Source organism: Brachyhypopomus gauderio, unplaced genomic scaffold (genome assembly GCF_052324685.1).
Source record: "Brachyhypopomus gauderio isolate BG-103 unplaced genomic scaffold, BGAUD_0.2 sc65, whole genome shotgun sequence".
Lineage (NCBI taxonomy): Eukaryota > Metazoa > Chordata > Actinopteri > Gymnotiformes > Hypopomidae > Brachyhypopomus > Brachyhypopomus gauderio.
This window is the reverse complement of record NW_027506886.1, coordinates 111,620-131,100: the sequence shown is the minus strand read 5'-3', so window position 1 is coordinate 131,100 and position 19,481 is coordinate 111,620. Positions and strand designations below refer to the sequence as shown.

Below are 19,481 nucleotides of genomic sequence, written 5' to 3'. Positions count from 1 at the left end.
CCTCCTACCAATATACCTCTCCTCCCTCCTCTGTACATGTCCAAACCATCTCAATCTCGCTTCTCTAACTTTATCTTCAAAACATGCTAACTGTGCTGATCCTCTAATAAACTCATTTCTGATCCTATCCTTCCTCGTCACTCCAAATGAGAATCTCAACATCTTCATCTCAGACACCTCCATCTCCCTCACCTGTCTCTTTGTCAGTGCCACTGTCTCCAGTCCATACAACATAGCAGGTCTCACTATTGTCCTATAGATCTTTCCTTTCATTCTAGCCGACATCCTTCTATCACAGATCACCCCAGACACTTTATGCCATCCACACCACCCTGCCTGCACTCTCTTATTTACCTCTCTTTCACTTCCTCCATTACTCTGTACCCTCGACCTAAGTAGGTAAACAGGCTAAAATAATAATTACCATACGTGTTTCATCCTGAAACCATTGTTACAGATGGCAGAGGCGGTATCTGCAGACAGCATCTGCTGCTTTTCTTAGACAGAGTTACTAAACATTACATTTACATCACATTTACTGCGAGCTGTACAGGACGTCCTTTCTTCACTGGACACCGTCTTTTTTTCTTTTTTTTAAATTAATTAATTAATTAATTAATTATAACAAATGAACAATTAATAAATATGAAAACAAGCAAAGTCCACATAATCATAACTTCATTGTTTAATAATATTAGTCGACACCTAGCACCTGCTCCCCCCAGCCGCCCCCGCGCGCTCTGCAAACCTCGTTACTGTTTCTCTGTGGTGGAAAAAAGACAACATCTTGGGGAAAAAGACATCTCCCCGTAAAGATGTAAAAAAAAAGGGCAGAAGTCCTCTGGTGCCCAAGGAGAAAAGAAGAGGAAGAGGTGGCAAAAAACAGAGGTAATATAATATGGTAAATTAACACTATACTGTATGTTGTACAATAAAAGTTCTCTTCAGAAAAATAGTTACTAGCTAGCAAGTGATAGCGTCAGTTACCCCCTTCACTCAACTCATTAAAGAAATCTGAAAAGACCTCATAACCCCCCATTTTCACTCATTACAGACTCTACAATAAGCAGAAACCTCAGAGGTCAGTAGTGTAATCGCCTTCTATCGTCTCGTTTGTATTTTTTGGTATTTGGCAAAAGCTCCAAGTAAAATGATAACTGAGTCGGGACTTTTCTAGCACCTGCTGAACTGTTATTGAAGGGTGCTTAGTTTTAATATGAGAATGCAAGTTTGATGTGTTTCCATCTTTTGCGACGAATTGTTGTAAGCAGATCTTACACACTGACTCACATAGGTTTACTGGCTCTCATTTTTATTTTAAACAAATCCAACATGCTGTAGTTGTGGTGTTTTTCTTTGAAACCAGCTCGCTTGACTCACAACTAATTAGTGATGTGTCGTTCGCGAACGATCCGGCTCTAAGAGCCGGCTCTTTGAAGTGAACGATTGGAACCGGCTCCACAATGGGAGCCGTTTTAGGATCCTATTTGGGAGCCGCTTTTTCCTTCAGTATTGCGCTTGTGCTCTGCAAGTGCCACAGTGCCACAGTTTTTTTCCAACATCGTTTTTATTTGTCCTTCGGTGCCTCGGTGTCTCTCCCTCTCCTAGCGCGTATTGCTCTGTTTCTGCCAGAGGTAGAGCATACTTGGCGCGTCGCGACCAGCGCGAGGGTCCGTGCGCCGAAAATGACGCAATCGCGGTGGCTCCGCCCCTGCGTGAGGACCCCCGTGCGAAGCGAGGTCGTGCACCTCTTCAGCGCAAAGAAGTTATGTATGCCGGGTTCATACACCTTTACAAGGTGGAATTCAAGCACTTGTACGTCACTTGCCATTTTCAATATTTCCCAGCACCTTAAACTTAAATATTTATACATATACTCGAAATTATTCGAAATAATTCGCTTTTTTATCACATCGATTCAGTCAGACATCTATTTGTTGTGAAACAAAATACAGTTACATTTTCAAGTACTTTAGCCTACTTTAGCACTTTTCAAACCTGGAGCACAATGCAACATTAATTTTCGTCAGGTAAAATCCTGTTTTTCCCTGTTTTTTAGGGGTGTTTCTTTATACTACCACCCATATCGTTTCGGACAACACTGCAAAGAACTTCTCCACTGCCCGCATGTCAAGCGTGTGCTCCACACATCTGACCAATCACACGCAGCTTTCAGTTAATAATGTGGTGGGAAAACACTGAAAAAAAAAGTCTCCACTTTTTTTGTGGAAACGGCAGGCAATTGACCAAGCTGTATCGCGTTCTATTTTGTGATAATTTAATAATTGGTTATAATAAAACTTTTATTTATAAAGCATTGTTATGCAGCATTTTTACTTAACAATGTCAATAATGAAACAAAATGTTATAAAATTAGGTTTAAGCTATTAATTAATTAATAATGTAAAAATATATATGGGGAGCCGTTTGGGAGCCGAAAGAGCCGGCTCTCCACAGTAAGAAGAGCCATTAGAGCCGCATCTCAAAATAGAGCCGAAAATCCCATCACTACAACTAATCATCATTGTGGCTTTTCCCCCTCTATATTAGTGAACGCCACCACTCCATAACCAATCAGTGAGCTCCAACTGATAACCCCGCCCACTGATCTTTTTACCGTTTTTTGCAGCAGCTAAGTCACAAAAAGTGGTCGTTATAGCACAATTTCTGAAACAACTAACCCATGTAGCCTATCTATTGACCAGGTGCGCTAAACCTTAAGCACATTCTCTGCCTTACACTCTAAAACACACTTTTTGCAAAACTTTAAACATAGTTTTTCACAAAAGACACAACATTCAAAACTGAAAACCATGTGTTTCATTTAGAAAACACTGCCACACAACTGCTACACTCACCTACCAAAATTCATACCCAGTTCTCACACGTTACAACACTTCTAGCTAATTTTTAGACATCAAAGCCTAATTCCTTTAAAGAGGCCACAAGTTGCAAATCTTGGTGTGCACATCACTGGAGTTCAATATTGCATAGAAGTGATGATGAAGAGTACGAGAATGAGGAAGAGGATGAGCAACCATAACGGATGAGATCAGTCACTGTGGTTGACCATGTGGTCAAGCATGCGTTGGGTTTTCTGGAGGCAAAGGGTCCAATCTCATCTGTGCTGCTACACTGTAGCATCATCCAGACAATTCAAAAAGAGAATAGATAAGTAGACCTATACTCTATATATACTACATCATGTACTACACTACCCCTTGGTGGGTGGCTATCCACCTCAGAACAGAAAGAGACCATCATCAATATGGTCAGAGCAAACAACTGCATATGTTTCCGACAACTACAACAGCACATCATTACTGACAACATCAACATCAACAACATCTATTCAGTGAGTCTATCCGGACTGGGCCAGTGACAGTGTGAAACAACTGAGCTATGAATTTGCCACTCATCATCATGGCACTCTTGGTCCCTACAACACTGTGCACATCATCACCTTATTCAACACACAGCACAACATACTCATTCTCCATCACCAGGGGGATGAACCAGAACTGTCCAGGTTTGTTGACGTCTGGGACAACATAAGTTTGTGCTCACGTACAAACTGGTTCACTGAACAGCCACGATTTGTTGTGCTTCACCTCTACCAAACTCTCCATTACTGTTGAGTTCTGTTTGGCATGGAGGTGGTCACCAACCCCACCAGTGCAAATACATTCAGCAGGTGATGGAGGAAGCTTGAGGTTATTTTGTCTCTTTTTTCTTTTTTGTTGTTCATGTGTTTACAGTAGGCTATATATAGTATGTGTTGCTGTATTGTTCATGCAAAACCAAAAAAACCTTCCCCTTGTAATGGCATTTTACTCTATGGTGTAAATGTACTGAATATGCAGAAATAACCTCAATATTTGTCAATATTCATGCATATGTGAGACCTCTGACAGACTGTCACAGCAGACTACAAACTAAACACTCAAACACATGGTAGTAGTGTTTTCCATTTGTCACTTCTGTGTGTAGTCACATATATGAAAGGCTAATCATCTGATATTGTGTGTAGCATTTAGATGCAAAAATATGGTTTTGGCAAGAGTTGCAAGAGTTTTGAAGTGTGTGCATTTTTCCAAAAGTGTGAGATGTTTTGCCTGTTGTGTGTAGCATTGGTTGCTGTGTGTTAAGTTTCAAATTGGGTCTTAGCGTCTGCAAAACTGTAATGGATGCACCAAATGTCTTAACTGCCCCATTTTCAAAGTACAGATTTGGCACGTTGTGTCACGTGACATGGTTAATATACTGCCACACTTTTACAATACTGTCATCATACTGCAAAATCCTAGTAGGTGCTATGATTAGTTTAGCTCAGCAAGTTTTTAAATAAATATATATTAAAACACATATATGCTCCTCTGTTCATTTCAGATACACTTTTGAAATAATAACAATCTAAGTGAAATTATCTATCTATCTATCTATCTATCTATCTATCTATCTATCTATCTATCTATCTATCTATCTATCTATCATAATTCAAACTGTCCTTTCTGCTTCCCTCGTGCCCTCGCGCGCGCACACACACTCACTCTCACACACACACTCCTGGCCTTTTGAATTTCACTGTTGTCACAAACATTGCACGATTTTTTTTTGCACACTAGGTGGCGGTATACACCGCACGAATTTAATCGAGGATCAATCGCGTCTCCCTCTCGTTTGCTTTATAATTTCACTACCACCAAAATCCGAAACTCAACAAGCTCTGACGAGTTTTCTAGGCTGTGTAAGTAAAATACTACATCCAACACAGAATTGACAACTACGAGTACGTTTTAAGTTGTCATTCCACTGAGACTTATGACTTTGTGTTATGCTTTTTTTGTGGAAAAACGCCCGTTTGTGCTCATTTAAAACTCCTACACGAATATGACACACAGCTTTTAAACGTCTGCAGGGGACTTCTAAATTGATGGTTATATGTTGTGCTTTGTCAGCTGAAGTGAGCATTAATCCACTTCATCGCTGCAACTGTGCGCGAGGCCGCGCGGAGGAGGAACTGTGCGCGCGGTCCTGATCACAATTTTTAACAATTTCTTTGGATATAAATAACAACGACAAGGTTGGCCACACACACACACACACACACACACACACACACACAAATCAGAGCTGGTTCAGTTAAATATATGTATCAGGTGCTGTTTGTTTATTAAGAAATATAATATATGTGCGTATTGTTTAAAATTGCAGCTTGTTTTCTAGTCTACTTGCAAGGCTCACCCTGAGATGTGCCATAAAGAACTGTATCGTTATGACACGGGCCTGCGGGCGACCCGGGCTGTCCAGACTATAAAGGGTTACTCTGGATGCAGTATAGGTTAATTGTGTTTCGCCCAATTGATCTGATTCTGGCCAAGCGCGCAGTTCCACAGCTGTTCGGCATCAAGCTTTTCAAAAGGCTCGTGAAGGCTTCGCGTGCACAATCCCGATTTTCAGCGCAATCTACAATTAAACGAACCGAGCGACTGTTGTTTTGATAAACTGAACATGCACGTTTTTAAGGCACATTCAAAATGTCATATACTCCTGAGAATGGGACAAACCTCTACGTGTATAGACTAAAGACTATGAATATATAGACTATGAATATAAAAGGCTCATCCAGAACAAATTAAATAATAATGAATAAATAATAAATTATTATTAATCATAATCAAGTACCAGCTTTCTCAAACCTGTTGCATTTAGAAATGTTATACTATCTGATATACAGTGTTAACGTGTTGCATTTTGAGATTTTTAAAATCTAAACCCCCAATCTCAACTATGTGGGGCCTTTTCTATGACCTTATTGATTAACTGGACATAACTGTGATTCCAGCTTATGCAGGACATAAGCTATCGCATCCTTTTATTGTGCTGTGTCGAGGAGAGAGAGAGAGAGAGAGAGAGAGAGAGAGAGAGAGAGAGAGAAGCTAACCTCAGAATGGATGGGAAAGCCTCGCCTCGTGACGCCCGTCCTGACATCATTTCAAATAAAGCAGTGAGGGGAACAGGCTCGCTCGTGTTAAGCCCAAGTGGCTCGCGCGCAATACTAACGCTGGGAGCTGCGGTGGAGATAAGGCGCGAGGCGAGGAGGACGCACTGAACTTGGAACAAGCTGCGCAGTGAGATACGGCACCCAGCAACAAAAGGACACGGACCAGCACGGGGACAGCATTGTGTTGAGTAACGCCTGGACCTACAAAACCTACTCACGCGATTCTCTCATTCATCAATCAAGGCACGTCTCTCCACCCAGGAATATTTCAAGAGAACTTTTTCTGTTTTTCTATATCGAACACAAGAATACTTTCTTTTCTCTTTATCCCACCTAACAGCAATGCACACTCGTCACTTTTTGAAACCGTTATACATCGGCACTGAAGTGGCATAACTTTTTTAAATCTCTTGAAAAGTGGCCGCGAGTGCTGAGCGTGTGGACGAACGGGCAGTGTGCGGCGCGCTCTCTGGAGATCTGTGTTTAAAGCCTCCGTAGAGGGTTGTGCATCTGGATAGAAGAGTTTTCACCCGACCTAAAATATTCGCGTAGCAAGCTCTAAAATGTCGAGTTTTAAATCGTTTTAAAATGAGGGAAACGGTCACTCGATATCAGCCCTGAAAAGCAAAGGGTTTGAAATGGTTCTGAGGAAATCAGCTCACGTCAACAGGTAACGTGTTCTTGGAGTTGGGGGGGAGAGTATAAGTGATTATTTTAACTCAAAGGTCAATGCCGTAATATAGTCCAGTGTTATTCAATTCCCTTTAAATCGTTTTTCAGTGCCACACGTAATGCGGACAATTAGGTCTATTTCCTAAGAGCACATCAACAGCAACACTAGAACTCCCCATATAGAGCAGATCTTGTGCGTAACCTTCACTACAATTTGAAACATTTATTTTTGTTTTCCTAAATAATTTTTTCCCATAAGTAAAAGTCGTTTGAGAAACAAACAAGCCAGCTGTGGTACTATTAGGCGTTATAAATCAAACTGCACTGATCGATATCTTGACACTAGTCCCTAGTATTTTTAGGCGCGTGGGGAAGAGAATGGACGTGCAGGGAGGAGAGCGCACGCGGGCAGGAATGCAAAGTTTTAGGGCCACATGAGCGCGGGGCTCGCAGGAGCCGAGGCCGTTTTTAGCCATGGTCTTTAAGCCTGTGAGGGGGCTTGACTGCGTCCGTTTTTGTGCACAAACTGTACAAAATCCGAGCCCGTTTTAATATTTAAATCTCAGAACGTCAAATTTAAAGGGCTGTTAGCGACCTGATATAAATTTGACCAGATCAAGATCACAGAGTTTAATCGATTCACTTTAATCTAGCAATCATGTGCTCCGTCGGAGCGGATCCGGTCGGCCGTAACGGCAGCAGTGCCGGAGCGACGTGCAATCAGAGCGTGCTGAAACCGCCCCCGTACTCCCCGGAAGCCACTGCGGCCTTCGCCACGGCCATCACGCTGATGATCGTCTTCACCATCGTGGGTAACATCCTGGTCATCATCGCCGTGCTGACCAGCCGCTCTCTGCGGGGGCCGCAGAACCTCTTCCTGGTGTCGCTGGCCGCGGCGGACATCCTGGTGGCCACCCTGATCATCCCGTTCTCCCTGGCCAACGAGCTGATGGGATACTGGTACTTCCGCACGGTGTGGTGCGAGATCTACCTGGCGCTGGACGTCCTGTTCTGCACCTCGTCCATCGTGCACCTGTGCGCCATCAGCCTGGACCGCTACATGTCCATCTCGCGGGCGGTGACGTACGGGGCCCAGAGGACGCCGCGGCGCATCAAGAGCGCCATCCTGGTGGTGTGGCTGATATCGGCGGTCATCTCCTTCCCTCCGCTGCTGTCCATGAACAAGAACAACGTGACGGAGGAGTCGCCCGGCCTGCCCCAGTGCAGGCTGAACGACGAGCCCTGGTACATCCTCTACTCCACCATCGGCTCCTTCTTCGCGCCCTGCCTCATCATGATCCTGGTGTACATGCGTATTTACCAGATCGCCAAGCAGCGCACGCGCTGTCCGCCGGGGGAGCCCCGGAAGGAGGCGGCGGCCTGCAGCCCCACCCCCCAGGACAGAGCCAAGTCTCTCCAGAACGGGCGAGGAGACGGAGGGAGCACCCCGGGCCCGCCGCACAAGAACCTGGCTACCCCCAGGCCCCCGTCGCTCGCTCTGCCCCCGACGGAGTCGCCTCACGCGGCCAAGCAGCGGTCGGCGGTCCCCCCGGCCACCAACAACCTCCTGGCTCCTCCCTCCCCGGTCATGCCTGTGACCCCTACCTCACCCTCTTCTGCACTGGGCCCCTCCCCCTCCCCCTCCATCTCCTCCACCCAGAAGCCAGACCCGACCCCCACTAAACCCAAGGAGGCGAAGAAGGACAAGAGGATAGATAAGAGGCTCGACAACAACAACGGCGAAAGCTCGACCTCCGACTCGGAGACAGACCAGGGAGGGGTGGGGGCGGAGCCCCCGCTGACCCCCAGCGCCGATCCGGACGCGGGCATCCACTCGCCAGCCACCTTGCAGAAGTACAGAAACATGGTGGCCACGGCGAGGGGAACCACCCTGACATCCCGGAGGGCCAAGCAGGAGGGCACACCCAACTCCACACGCCGCAAGGCCATGGTGAACCGCGAGAAAAGGTTCACCTTCGTGCTGGCCGTGGTCATCGGCGTCTTTGTCATTTGCTGGTTTCCGTTCTTTTTCTCCTACAGCCTGCAGGCCATGTGCCCGAAGTCCTGCGCTCTGCCCAAGCCCGTCTTCACATTCTTCTTCTGGATCGGCTACTGCAACAGCTGCCTCAACCCGGTTATCTACACCATCTTCAACAAGGACTTCCGCAGAGCCTTCAAGAGGATTCTCTGTAAGAACACCAAGGGTACATTTTTTTAACAGATCCCATGGTCCAGATAAGCATGCTACAGAGATCAGAGCATCTGGGAAAATAGGTACTGTACATTTTTTTGGGGGGAAAAAAGCACAATAACTTCATTGTAACAGTGTAAAGAAAGGACTGTTTGTAAAGCCTGTGGAATCAAAGACAGCACCCAATAATATCAAGTGACGGTGACGCACCATTTTATGTGGGTGACCGCCTGACACTATGGTTACCTGGACTCTTGCAGGATAACTATGTACTAGGTCTTAATGTCACAGATGTACCAGAGGGGAAAACAAACACAGTCATTTTGGCCCGTTAGAAGAGCAACGTGCTGTTTTACGAAGGTTCTTACTTGGCGAAAAAGAACACGGTGTGGTCGTGTTTTCCCTTTTAGCCTTTCTAAGAAAATCTGCCCTCAGGGATGAACAGGACTGGTATGAACGCAAGTTTCCGTCTTATTTTATCCTCGCTGAATTCTCTCTCACACACAACACGTGACACACGAGACACACTGCTCCGCCGCTCCTCACGGACACCTGTCAAGTTTCATTTTCAGCGAACGAAGAAAAAAAAACGTGATTGAGGAGTGATTTGCCGAAGGGAAGGCGCGCAAATTAAACCCACTGATGTCGGATTCACGGATGGAGCCTAAGAAGCCGACTGTCCTTTGGGTCGGTCCCCTGCTATGTGTAATCTCCTCCTCCCACCTAATGCATGCAAGCCTGCTGAATACAGATCGAAAGCCGCAGAGTGAGGAAAGTCTCTTTCCTCTGTCGTTTCTCAGCGGGGTGTCTGGTAGAAGCTCGGTCTGCTTGCTAATGTCATGAACAGGGATCCAACCGCTTTGAGACACGCAAGAAAAAACAGAGACTCTGTTCCTGTTCGACGTGGACAGATTAGACAGGGTGGAGCGTCTGAAGCTCGCCCTGTTTGTGATTCCGTCCTGAAAGGTGTGACAACGCTGGCGGAGTCCTACTGACTGGTGGTGCGATGTAAGCACCCTTACCGAGATCTGGATCTGGTTCTTCTTCACGTTTTCACTTTGAGGAACTGGAGATCTCTGCCATAATCTCAAGTACTGCACCCTCTAACCCGACTGTGTAGCGGGGTGATACTTGGGGACTAAGGGCTGATGGCACAGACACTTCCTGTTCCTGTCTCTGGCCGCTTATGTGCTGATCACTGTGTGTGTGTGTGTGTGTGTGTGTGTGTGTGTGTGTGTGTGTGTGTGTGTGTGTGTGAGACACTGCACCTACTGTGAACGAGCGCATGTTGTGTGTGATTGTCTCCTGTGTGAATGCGTGCGTGTGCTGTGGATGAGAGGGTGTACGATAGATGGGACAGATGCGATAGGTTGTTTTTTTGCAGCTCTGTTGGTCTGTGCAGTATAAACAATCACCCCTTCACTTCTAATCTCACTGGCACTAAATGGACATACGTGTTTGATTCAAGCACTCTGCCTCGATCCCCCTCCGCCGGCTCCCCCCGACACCTTTCATCCATCTTCTCCTCGTGCCAGCGCTGTTATATATTTGGCTGCTAATCCGCGTCTTCTTACACAACAACATTTTAAAAAAATGGATTCCTGGCCAGAGTGAATTTGTTCATCCCAAAGCAGCTGTTTTGTTAGGTGTGGGATTAAAGTTGAGTGATTAGGCTTTTTGAGATTAAGGGGCTAATGGTTACCAGGGTTACGGTGTCTAAGCATAAAAGAGCTGTGAACAATTTGAAGTTTTGTATTATTTATTTATTAGCCAATCTCTTTTTTTCTCATGCATATTTATTCAAGACAATTTATCATGTATTACCGGTTTTCTTTGTAAGTTAATGTTTTTAGGGAGGGATCAATCTGAAATTCATATGGTTTGAAGTTGTTATGTAAAATTCTATAATTCATGAAATACATTAAATAATATACCCAGTACATACATTATTTTGAAAGACTTAAATAATTGTTTCTTAATTAGAATGTTGTATCAGATTTATTCTGCCAGGATATTACATTTGGTCTGCGTTCTCCAAAGCTCTGCAACATTTTATGATCAAAATAATGTTTTTTCTCTCCTCTCCCTGTCTCTCTCTCCTCTCCCTGTCTCTCTCCCCCTCCCCTGAATTTATTTTCTTTACAATGTAGTCTGGATTGCTTTTTGAGAATAAAGCCTCTATAATACTTGTGCTATTCAAATCACTTGCATTTTGGAGAAGGAAGTATGTGGGTATGTAGCAATATGACGGCATGAGAGAAATTTAAGCATCCTCCACTGCAACATCCATGGAAAATTAGGGTTTTTTCTTTTCTTTAAACTAGTGCATAGGGAAATGTCATAATCACAAACCCAGGGGACGTGCTGCCTTCCGCTATTTTAGATGGAAGAGAGTAGAAAACAGACTGCACAACATGGCATTCCATTCTAGAATCAATTTGTCAGCGGAACTTTGAAAAAGACATCCACCGGCACGTCTTGACATTGTGCCGTCCGTGGGCGAATATGTGGGCCCCTGACATATGCTCGGCACTGCAGTTTTGTAGTAATGGCATCTTTCATTACCATATACACTTCCCTGCTTTGTTTGCATTGTCTGATGCAAAAAAAAACTGTCCCTTTCTGGCAGCTCTGCGGAGGGAGATATCGGCATCTGGCTTCGGATAAACAGTTTAAAATGTTTGTGGATCTTTAGGAACAGGGAGATCTGCATGGAGTGAGTCTGGTCTTGGGCACCCGGCCACATGATCTCCCTAAGCATCAGCGTGGACATTTGTAAGTGGCTTTTCCCCTATCGTGAAGAGTGAGGCTTGATGTTATTAGAAACAGTGCGTTAACTGTGTTAATGTTTTACATTCTGCTTAGCGTTTAGTGGTCCGTGTTATCTCTCCTGCTGCGGGTTTAAATGCATGACTGACCTTTCGTTTTGATTTGGAGAGCACTTGTAAAAAAAAAAAAGTGCCATGAGACACAGGCTGACAATAAACAGGACAAGCATGGCCTTTATGTTCAATCCACTGTTATAAACACAGCACAGAGCCAATCAGCTCAGAACAGGGGTTAGAGGGGAGGGATGGAGAGAGATTGGCTTTGGTAATTGCACAAAGCATTGGTTATAATTATTGATGCACTCTCCTCATAAGTGCGTGAGTGGTCATCTCAACAGCTTCCAGGGTCCAGCAGGTCACATTGCTGCAGCTTTAACCTCTTAACTACTGAGTCATGACCAGCAGAGAAACTGAATTCAGGACATTTATTTATAAATACCAAGTCATTACTCCATGGGAATTTAGCCGTACGGCTCCAAACTGCTTTCCGTTCGATCTTAAAGGTTTCAAGACGTTCCGATGAAGTTTGTCAGATGCAGATCGTGGGGAGTGTAGGAGAGAGAACAAGATTTTGTTTTGAACACTGGAATTAAGCTCTTCTGCACAAAGAGGAATATAATCACAAGATGATTACTTTCAAGCTCTCGTAAAATTAAGATGTGTGGCATAACAGTTTTAGGAACATGTTGGGAAGCTGATCATAAAAACCATAAAAAGTACCTTGTAAAAGCTTGTTTGATAAGTGCTACCAATCTCTGAAAATAATCAAAAGTTTATGTAATCAGGTGCTTCAACATAGGTTGTTCTTGGTTAGCTAAACTAATGTGTTGTTCTGATTGGACAGAATCATGTTAGGTACAATGATGTTTTATATAAGAATCACACACTTTCACCTGCACTTATTACACAGATGGACAGAGTCCCTTCCATGATGACAGCAACTTCACATCCAGGAGTCATTAGCTGTCCCAGGGTGACATGCTGAGTGGAAACCCAGCAGAAACCAAATGGCACTACCTTACCAAATGTACCTAGCACCCGTCCCAAACACATCCTAGAAGCTCCACTTGGGTGTCCAGACACGATTTTCACAAACAGCAACAAAGCATTAAAACACGCATCAGCTTCTAGAATTCTTACAGTCAGCTTCCAAAACTCTGACTCAACACAACTCAGGTCTGACACTCCAGTAACTCTGACTCAACACAACTCAGGTCTGACACTCCAGTAACTCTGACTCAACACAACTCAGGTCTGACACTCCAGTAACTCTGACTCAACACAACTCAGGTCTGACACTCCAGTGGTGATTAGCACTGGTAGTGTATATAAGGCCTGTATTAGGCTTAATGTGCATACAGAATCCAGACTTTTAGACTTGGAGGGCCTGCAGCTCACACAGGATCTTTTTTAATGGACTCGGTATAGCACCGTCCATTACTGGTTAAGCTAATTCAGGAGGTTAGCGGTCTGTACATGTGGTCACTCATGGACACCTGTAACATTTGACCTCTCAAGCTGTCCTGTGCACATGGCACCTGTTGCAACTCTTATGCAGTTGACCTTTTCAGTCATGTCCTTAGGCATTGGAATCAAACCCACAACCCTCCGGTCACAAGACCAGTTCCCTAACCACCAGACCATGACTGCCCATGAATGACGGAAGGAAGGTACAACACCGAAGAATCTAAATGCAGAGTGCTAGATTTATTTCCACAAAGTACAGCAGTAGCGCAGAGAGAGGAAAGACACTTGGAGTCTAGTGCATTGCTGGTATCAGAGACACAGGGCAACATGCTATCGAGGTCAAGGCAGGCAGATGTCAATCCGTGGGGCAGAATTCAGGATCCGTTAGAGGGGCTGGCAGGGTACATAGTCTAGGGAGGAAGCAGAGGTCGAGATACAGGTGGAGAACACAGAATAATGAATGCTCAGTATGCAACATTGTTGGCAATACTTTGTAATGAGGAAGTGCAGGCGTGATGGATATATATAATAAAGGAGTGGCGAAGGGGAGAACCAGTTGAGTGATTAGTGATTAGTATTCTGGTGACGAGGATCTGACATTACGGGACGCTGCCCCTCTATAGGGGGCTAAGGAGCGTGAAGGGCAAAGGTCAGGAGTCTGAGTGGTGACCACTACTGAACTGTTGTGTACTGATGACTGAAAGTGTCATGAACAGGTTTCAGTCATGAGCAGATTTGTTCCATCACATCATTCCTCTCCTTCATCTACTCCCTAGTGTCTTACACTGGCCCTATAGGAACATCTGCACCACCATCACCACCTCCACCACAACCTCCACCAGTCCCACCTCCACCACCCCATCACCCCCACCTCCACCACCACCAGACTCCTCAAGCCTCTCACTGCTGCTGCTTCAAGTTTCTGATTAGCGATGCGGCGCACGTCTTAGCTTCTTCAAAGAGAAAATCAACAAAAAGCACAAAATGCAAACCCGTTTCCCAATATCCTGTCTTTCATTAAACAATAGTAATACGTTCCTGACATCCCACCACTAGGGTTCTTGGCAGTGTGACCCCTTAGCTGGGTCTTTATTTCTCAACAAATCTCCAAATCGAATTCTTTGTTCTCTCTCAGACTTACTCCACACTTCCTGAAGTGGTTTTCTGCCACTTAATTAATAAGTCATTAGAGATGTTTCATGGTCCTGTTCTTGCAAAAGAGTTGATGTTGCTTCCTTTATTAAGAAAGCTGGCCTTCATCCAGCCATACTGGAGACTTACCAATCCATTTTAAGTTAGCCAAATGTGTTTTTAACAGTTCTCACAAATACAAGCTTTCTTAGGTACAGAGTTGTTCTGAACTTTTTCAATGTAATTGCCTAACAGTTTTTACACCGGTTCCACTATTTTACATCACCTAAAAACTTTAGTGCTGCTTTAAATCTAATAAACCATGGTATGCATCTCTACGCCTCTGGTACTAAACTCTCTCCTGATTCAGATCTCATCACACTAACCGACATAATTGGTCTGCCATAATCAGGCCCAGTTGCAGTTACACAGGCTACCCATGCATTTTCAGATGCTTTGGCACTAGTCTCACTATTTTTGAGCATTTTGCTCACCATGTGAGGCGGGTCATTCAGTATACTGAACCCTGAACTCTGGAACACACTACCCCAGTCTCACTGTCATCATTCTTACGGTTCATCTCCCACAACCTAAACTGTTTTCACTCTCCCTCCTCCTGTAAGTGCTTTTATAAATATGTATTTGTATGAATACTATTATTCATCTACTTTAATGTTTTTTGTTATTTTCACAGTGGCCTTTGTAATCAGGGCAGTATGAAGACTCCAAACTAGAGCATGTTCATATTTTGTCATTCTGACACTAATAATTTTTCCCAGTATCCACAGGAAAAGAGAGAAATCTACAGACAGGAAGTGCAGTTCAATCATCATTTCACATTTCCTCTAGGCTCTTGTGACTGTCACTGGAACTGTTCTTAATAATTATAGATGATACATACAAACATGCACTCAGATCTCTCTCACACAAACATGCACACACAACAAAACTCAATAAAAGATTTATCACACACACACACACACACACACACACACACACACACACACACACACACACACACACACACACACACACAGAACCTAGATCAAAAGCCTTTTTGATCATTTCATCTAGGCCTCTCCAGTCCTAATACTTCTTCGTGTCACGTCACATGTTTTTACCACTGTACTTTTGTATTTCTCTTCAAACATTCTCACTCCAGATACTGATTTGCATAGTCCCAGAGGACTCGGTGCACTGGGCCGGTGGGCCCGACCATCAGCCTCGCTTCAGTATTTGTTTGTGTTTTGTGTGAGCTGGATATTACGTGAGCCATGGGGGAGAAGGGGTGGGGTGGGGGAGGAGGGAGGGGAGGGGGGGGCTGGTTTGGGGGAGGGGCAGGGGGTGTGGAGTGGGTGGGGTGGGGAGCAGCTATTGGCAGAAGCACCAGAACAGGAAATATAAAGTGTGTTCGGCCATGGCCTCATCACGTACCACATGTCATCCGTAACAGCCCAGATGAGCTGGGTCCATGCTAATCCACTGAGACAAGTTCTTTTTTGGGATGCATTCAAGCATCCAGCTGGCCACACTGGATCCTGGATCCTACTTTAGGGTGTCAGCTGCACACCACACTGGATCCTGGATCCTACTTTAGGGTGTCAGCTGCACACCACACTGGATCCTGGATCCTACTTTAGGGTGTCAGCTGCACACCACACTGGATCCTGGATCCTACTTTAGGGTGTCAGCTGCACACCACACTGGATCCTGGATCCTACTTTAGGGTGTCAGCTGCACACAGTCTCACTCACACTGCCACAAACTGCCAGCTTGGAAAACATCACATAAAAAAGAGGGAATTGGAGTTGATTTATTTAATCCCACTGTGTATAAACACACACCGAGCCCTCAGATAACCATGTTAGGGTTCTGCTTTAATAATATTAAACTTCCGTTTGTCCATTGCTATAACAACAGCAGTACTGAACAGTCCTATAAGCTTCTGATACCCTTCTGTGCATTGCTAAATGCAGTGCTATAAGTGCTATCAGTGCTATAAGTGCTATCAGTGCTATAAATGCTATAAGTGCTGATCTTTGCTTAAATATCAGTGGGACTTTCATTGCAGTGCAACTACAGTGACACATGAACAGCCAAGTGGTACCACAGAACCAAACCCTGCGATGGACTGTCACATTTAAATATTTGAGCAGCGACCCGCACGCTGATGTGAAGGGACAGGAGCCTTGCGACACAGCCAAACACTCATGAGCTTTCGTGTTTACATTTCCAGCAGTGACTCTGAGAAGCTGGAACAGTAGCGTGGAGGAGCTGAACAGGAGCCAGAGACACGCACGACGTCACCACGCACGACATCACCACACACAACGTCACCACGCACGGCGCTCCCTGCAGGCCACATGCGTCTGCAGCTCACTGCCTGCTCTTCACAGGCGTAGGAGGGTCAGTAATGCACCATAATGCACAGATGGTGTTGTGTATTCGCTCGCAGTGGTGGTGTTCTCCATTTGCAAGGATGTCTGTTTCTGCCAAAGCTGAAAGCCGAAAGCTCTTTCTGCTGAAGCCCCTGAAGTGCTTCTAATGGCATTAGCTTCATGACACATTCCTCTTTATTCCTGCACTCAGTTTCTTTTATATTCTTTAAACACTGAGAGCAACTTTCTTACCCGCACTGAGTCACTGAGACATGGACAGCCTGCTTTAAGTTGTCTTGTTCATTTCTACTAGAAGTATGGACTCAGATAAAGTGATATAGCTCTCCACGACGCACAACACATACAAAAGCACAGTCTCTCCTACAAATTTAGAGTGCACTGCACTCCTAAAACCTATGGCATACACCTTTATGTTTTTTTTTTTGCAAAACATTCTTTTATTTTTGTCCAATTTTGTCATGCACCCTTCCTTCAACACCTCTCCTTCCATTACACTGAAATATCAGTGACGGGCATGGGAAAACCACTCACACACACTCTATCAGGAGTGTGTGCAGTGTGTGTGTGTGTGTGTGTGTGTGTGTGTGTGTGTGTGTTTCTGAGGCACGTGACATCTGCTGTGCTGTCCGCTTAAGACTGCAGTCATTCTGAATTTCCAGGTGTCGCGGTACACAGGAAGAAAGTCCTAACCATTTAACATTACTTACACATTACTTAGTTACATTACTTTCACATTACTTAGTTACATTACTTTCACATTACTTAGTTACATTACTTACACATTACTTAGTTACATTACTTTCACATTACTTAGTTACATTACTTACACATTACTTAGTTACATTACTTTCACATTACTTAGTTACATTACTTTCACATTACTTAGTTACATTACTTACACATTACTTAGTTACATTACTTTCACATTACTTAGTTACATTACTTTCACTGTAACCTTTCCCCTACAAATTGCTTTGAGGCTCCACACCAATGCGCACATCCTCCCCTCCAGACTGCCGTGCTGCTACATTATATGGACAAAAGTATTGGGACACCTTCACATTCCATCTATGGGAGTTTTTATCATCCCAATCTAAATAAAGGCACATTAATGTGAAGTTGGCCCCTCTATTTAGCAGTTTTACAAGCGTCCAGTGTTCTGGGAAGACGTTTTACAAGATTTTGTGTGTATATGGGAATTTTTGCCCATTCATCCAGACGAGCATTTGTGAGGTCAGACACTGTTGTTGGATCAGAGGGTCTGACTCTGTTCGTTCTCTGATCCCAGAGATGTTGGACGGGGTTGAGGTCAGGGTTCTGTGTGGGCCAGTCAAGCTCTTCCACACCAAGCTCACCCATACATGTCTTTACTTTGCTTTGTGCACTAGGGCACAGTCATACTGGAGCAGAAAAGGGCCTTCCCCTAACTGTTCCTGCAAAGTCGGTAGAATACAATTGCCCAAAATATCTTTGTATGCTGAAGCATTAAGATTCCTCTTCACTGGAAATAAGAGGTCTACACCAGCCCATAGCATTGTAACAAACTTTACAGTTGGTACAACACTATGAGGCAGGTGATGTTCACCTGACATTTGCCAAACGCAGACTCATTTATCAGACTGGCAGATAGACTCTCCACTGAATACGCTTCACTGCTCCTGACTCCAGCATGTTTTTCACCAGACACTCGCCGTTGCGCTCGGTGATGTAAAGTATGCCTTCATCTGCTCGGCCATGGAAACCCTTCTTGAAGGTCCTGGGCCACAGGTTTGTGTTAATGTTGATGCCAGAGCAGGTTTGGAACTACAGCAGAGCTAGCTCAGGGTTGGCGACTGTAACGTGCTGTGCCCTCGCTAACCTCCCCTGTAGCTTTATGTGTTCTGAAACTTTGTGGTTGAGCCTCTGTGGTTCCTAATTGCTTTCACTTTTCAATAACAGCACTCAAGAGTTGATCATGGTGTAGCTAGGAGGGAAGAGAATTTACACACAATTATATTTAGTTTTTATAATCAGTTATTGATTTGGACAAGAAAATGTCGATATAATCAAGAAACATTTTTAAATGAATGTTTTGTTGGGTTTGGCAAAATGAGTAGCAGATTAAGAGAAGTCAAAAGCTTTGGCTACATTCAGAAGTCTGGATGTGAGTGTTAGTCGGGTGATCAGGCGTTTCAGAGACAACACAGTGGATCTCAGCGTGAGAGAGTACAGTAAGATATAGAGAGTTTGAAGAGAGTGAATTCGAGGGACAAGGAGTGGAACACAAAGGAAAATGACAGAGAACAGGACAGTCTGTCTGTTCGCTGCTCAGAACAGACAGATATAGATAGAGGCAGAGACACAGAGACAGAGACTCTGAGACACAGAGGCACACAGACACAGAGGCACACAGACACAGAGACCCAGAGACTCTCAGACTCAGGGACTTAGGGACTCCGGGACTCAGAGACACAGAGGCACACAGACACAGAGACCCAGAGACACAGAGACACAGTGGAAAGGTGACTCAAAAGCTGTGAATAAAGTAAATTACTGAAGACAGAGGTGGGAGAAAGAGAAAAGTTGGACAGGAGAGTGGAGAGAGAGAGAGTGAAAGAGAGAGAGAAAGAGAAAGAGAGAGAGAGAGAGAGAGAGAGAAAGAGAGAGAGAGAGAAAGAGAATAAGCACTGCAGATGTAAAACCCCTTAAATTGATTATTCTGTGTGTGTGTGTGTGTGTGTGTGCGTGTGTGGCAAGATGGAGTTGAAACACATTATACACCAGCCAGCAAATGACACAGGACCACTGGG

General features: G+C 44.6%; 1 protein-coding gene across 1 annotated transcript; it reads left to right on the top strand.

The window, feature by feature from the left end:
* Positions 1-6,001: 6,001 nt before the first annotated feature.
* On the top strand, positions 6,002-11,036 carry adra2b (adrenoceptor alpha 2B). Its single transcript, XM_076989052.1, has 2 exons — positions 6,002-6,674; positions 7,330-11,036. The coding sequence occupies exon 2, from the start codon at positions 7,335-7,337 to the stop codon at positions 8,892-8,894; it is 1,560 nt and encodes a 519-aa protein (XP_076845167.1). The 5' UTR covers positions 6,002-6,674; positions 7,330-7,334; the 3' UTR covers positions 8,895-11,036.
* The last annotated feature ends 8,445 nt before the right edge of the window (positions 11,037-19,481 follow it).

Bases quoted from the DNA above. Each gene is read 5' to 3' on its own strand.
- adra2b (XM_076989052.1), top strand. From the start codon at position 7,335: ATGTGCTCCGTCGGAGCGGATCCGGTCGGCCGTAACGGCAGCAGTGCC.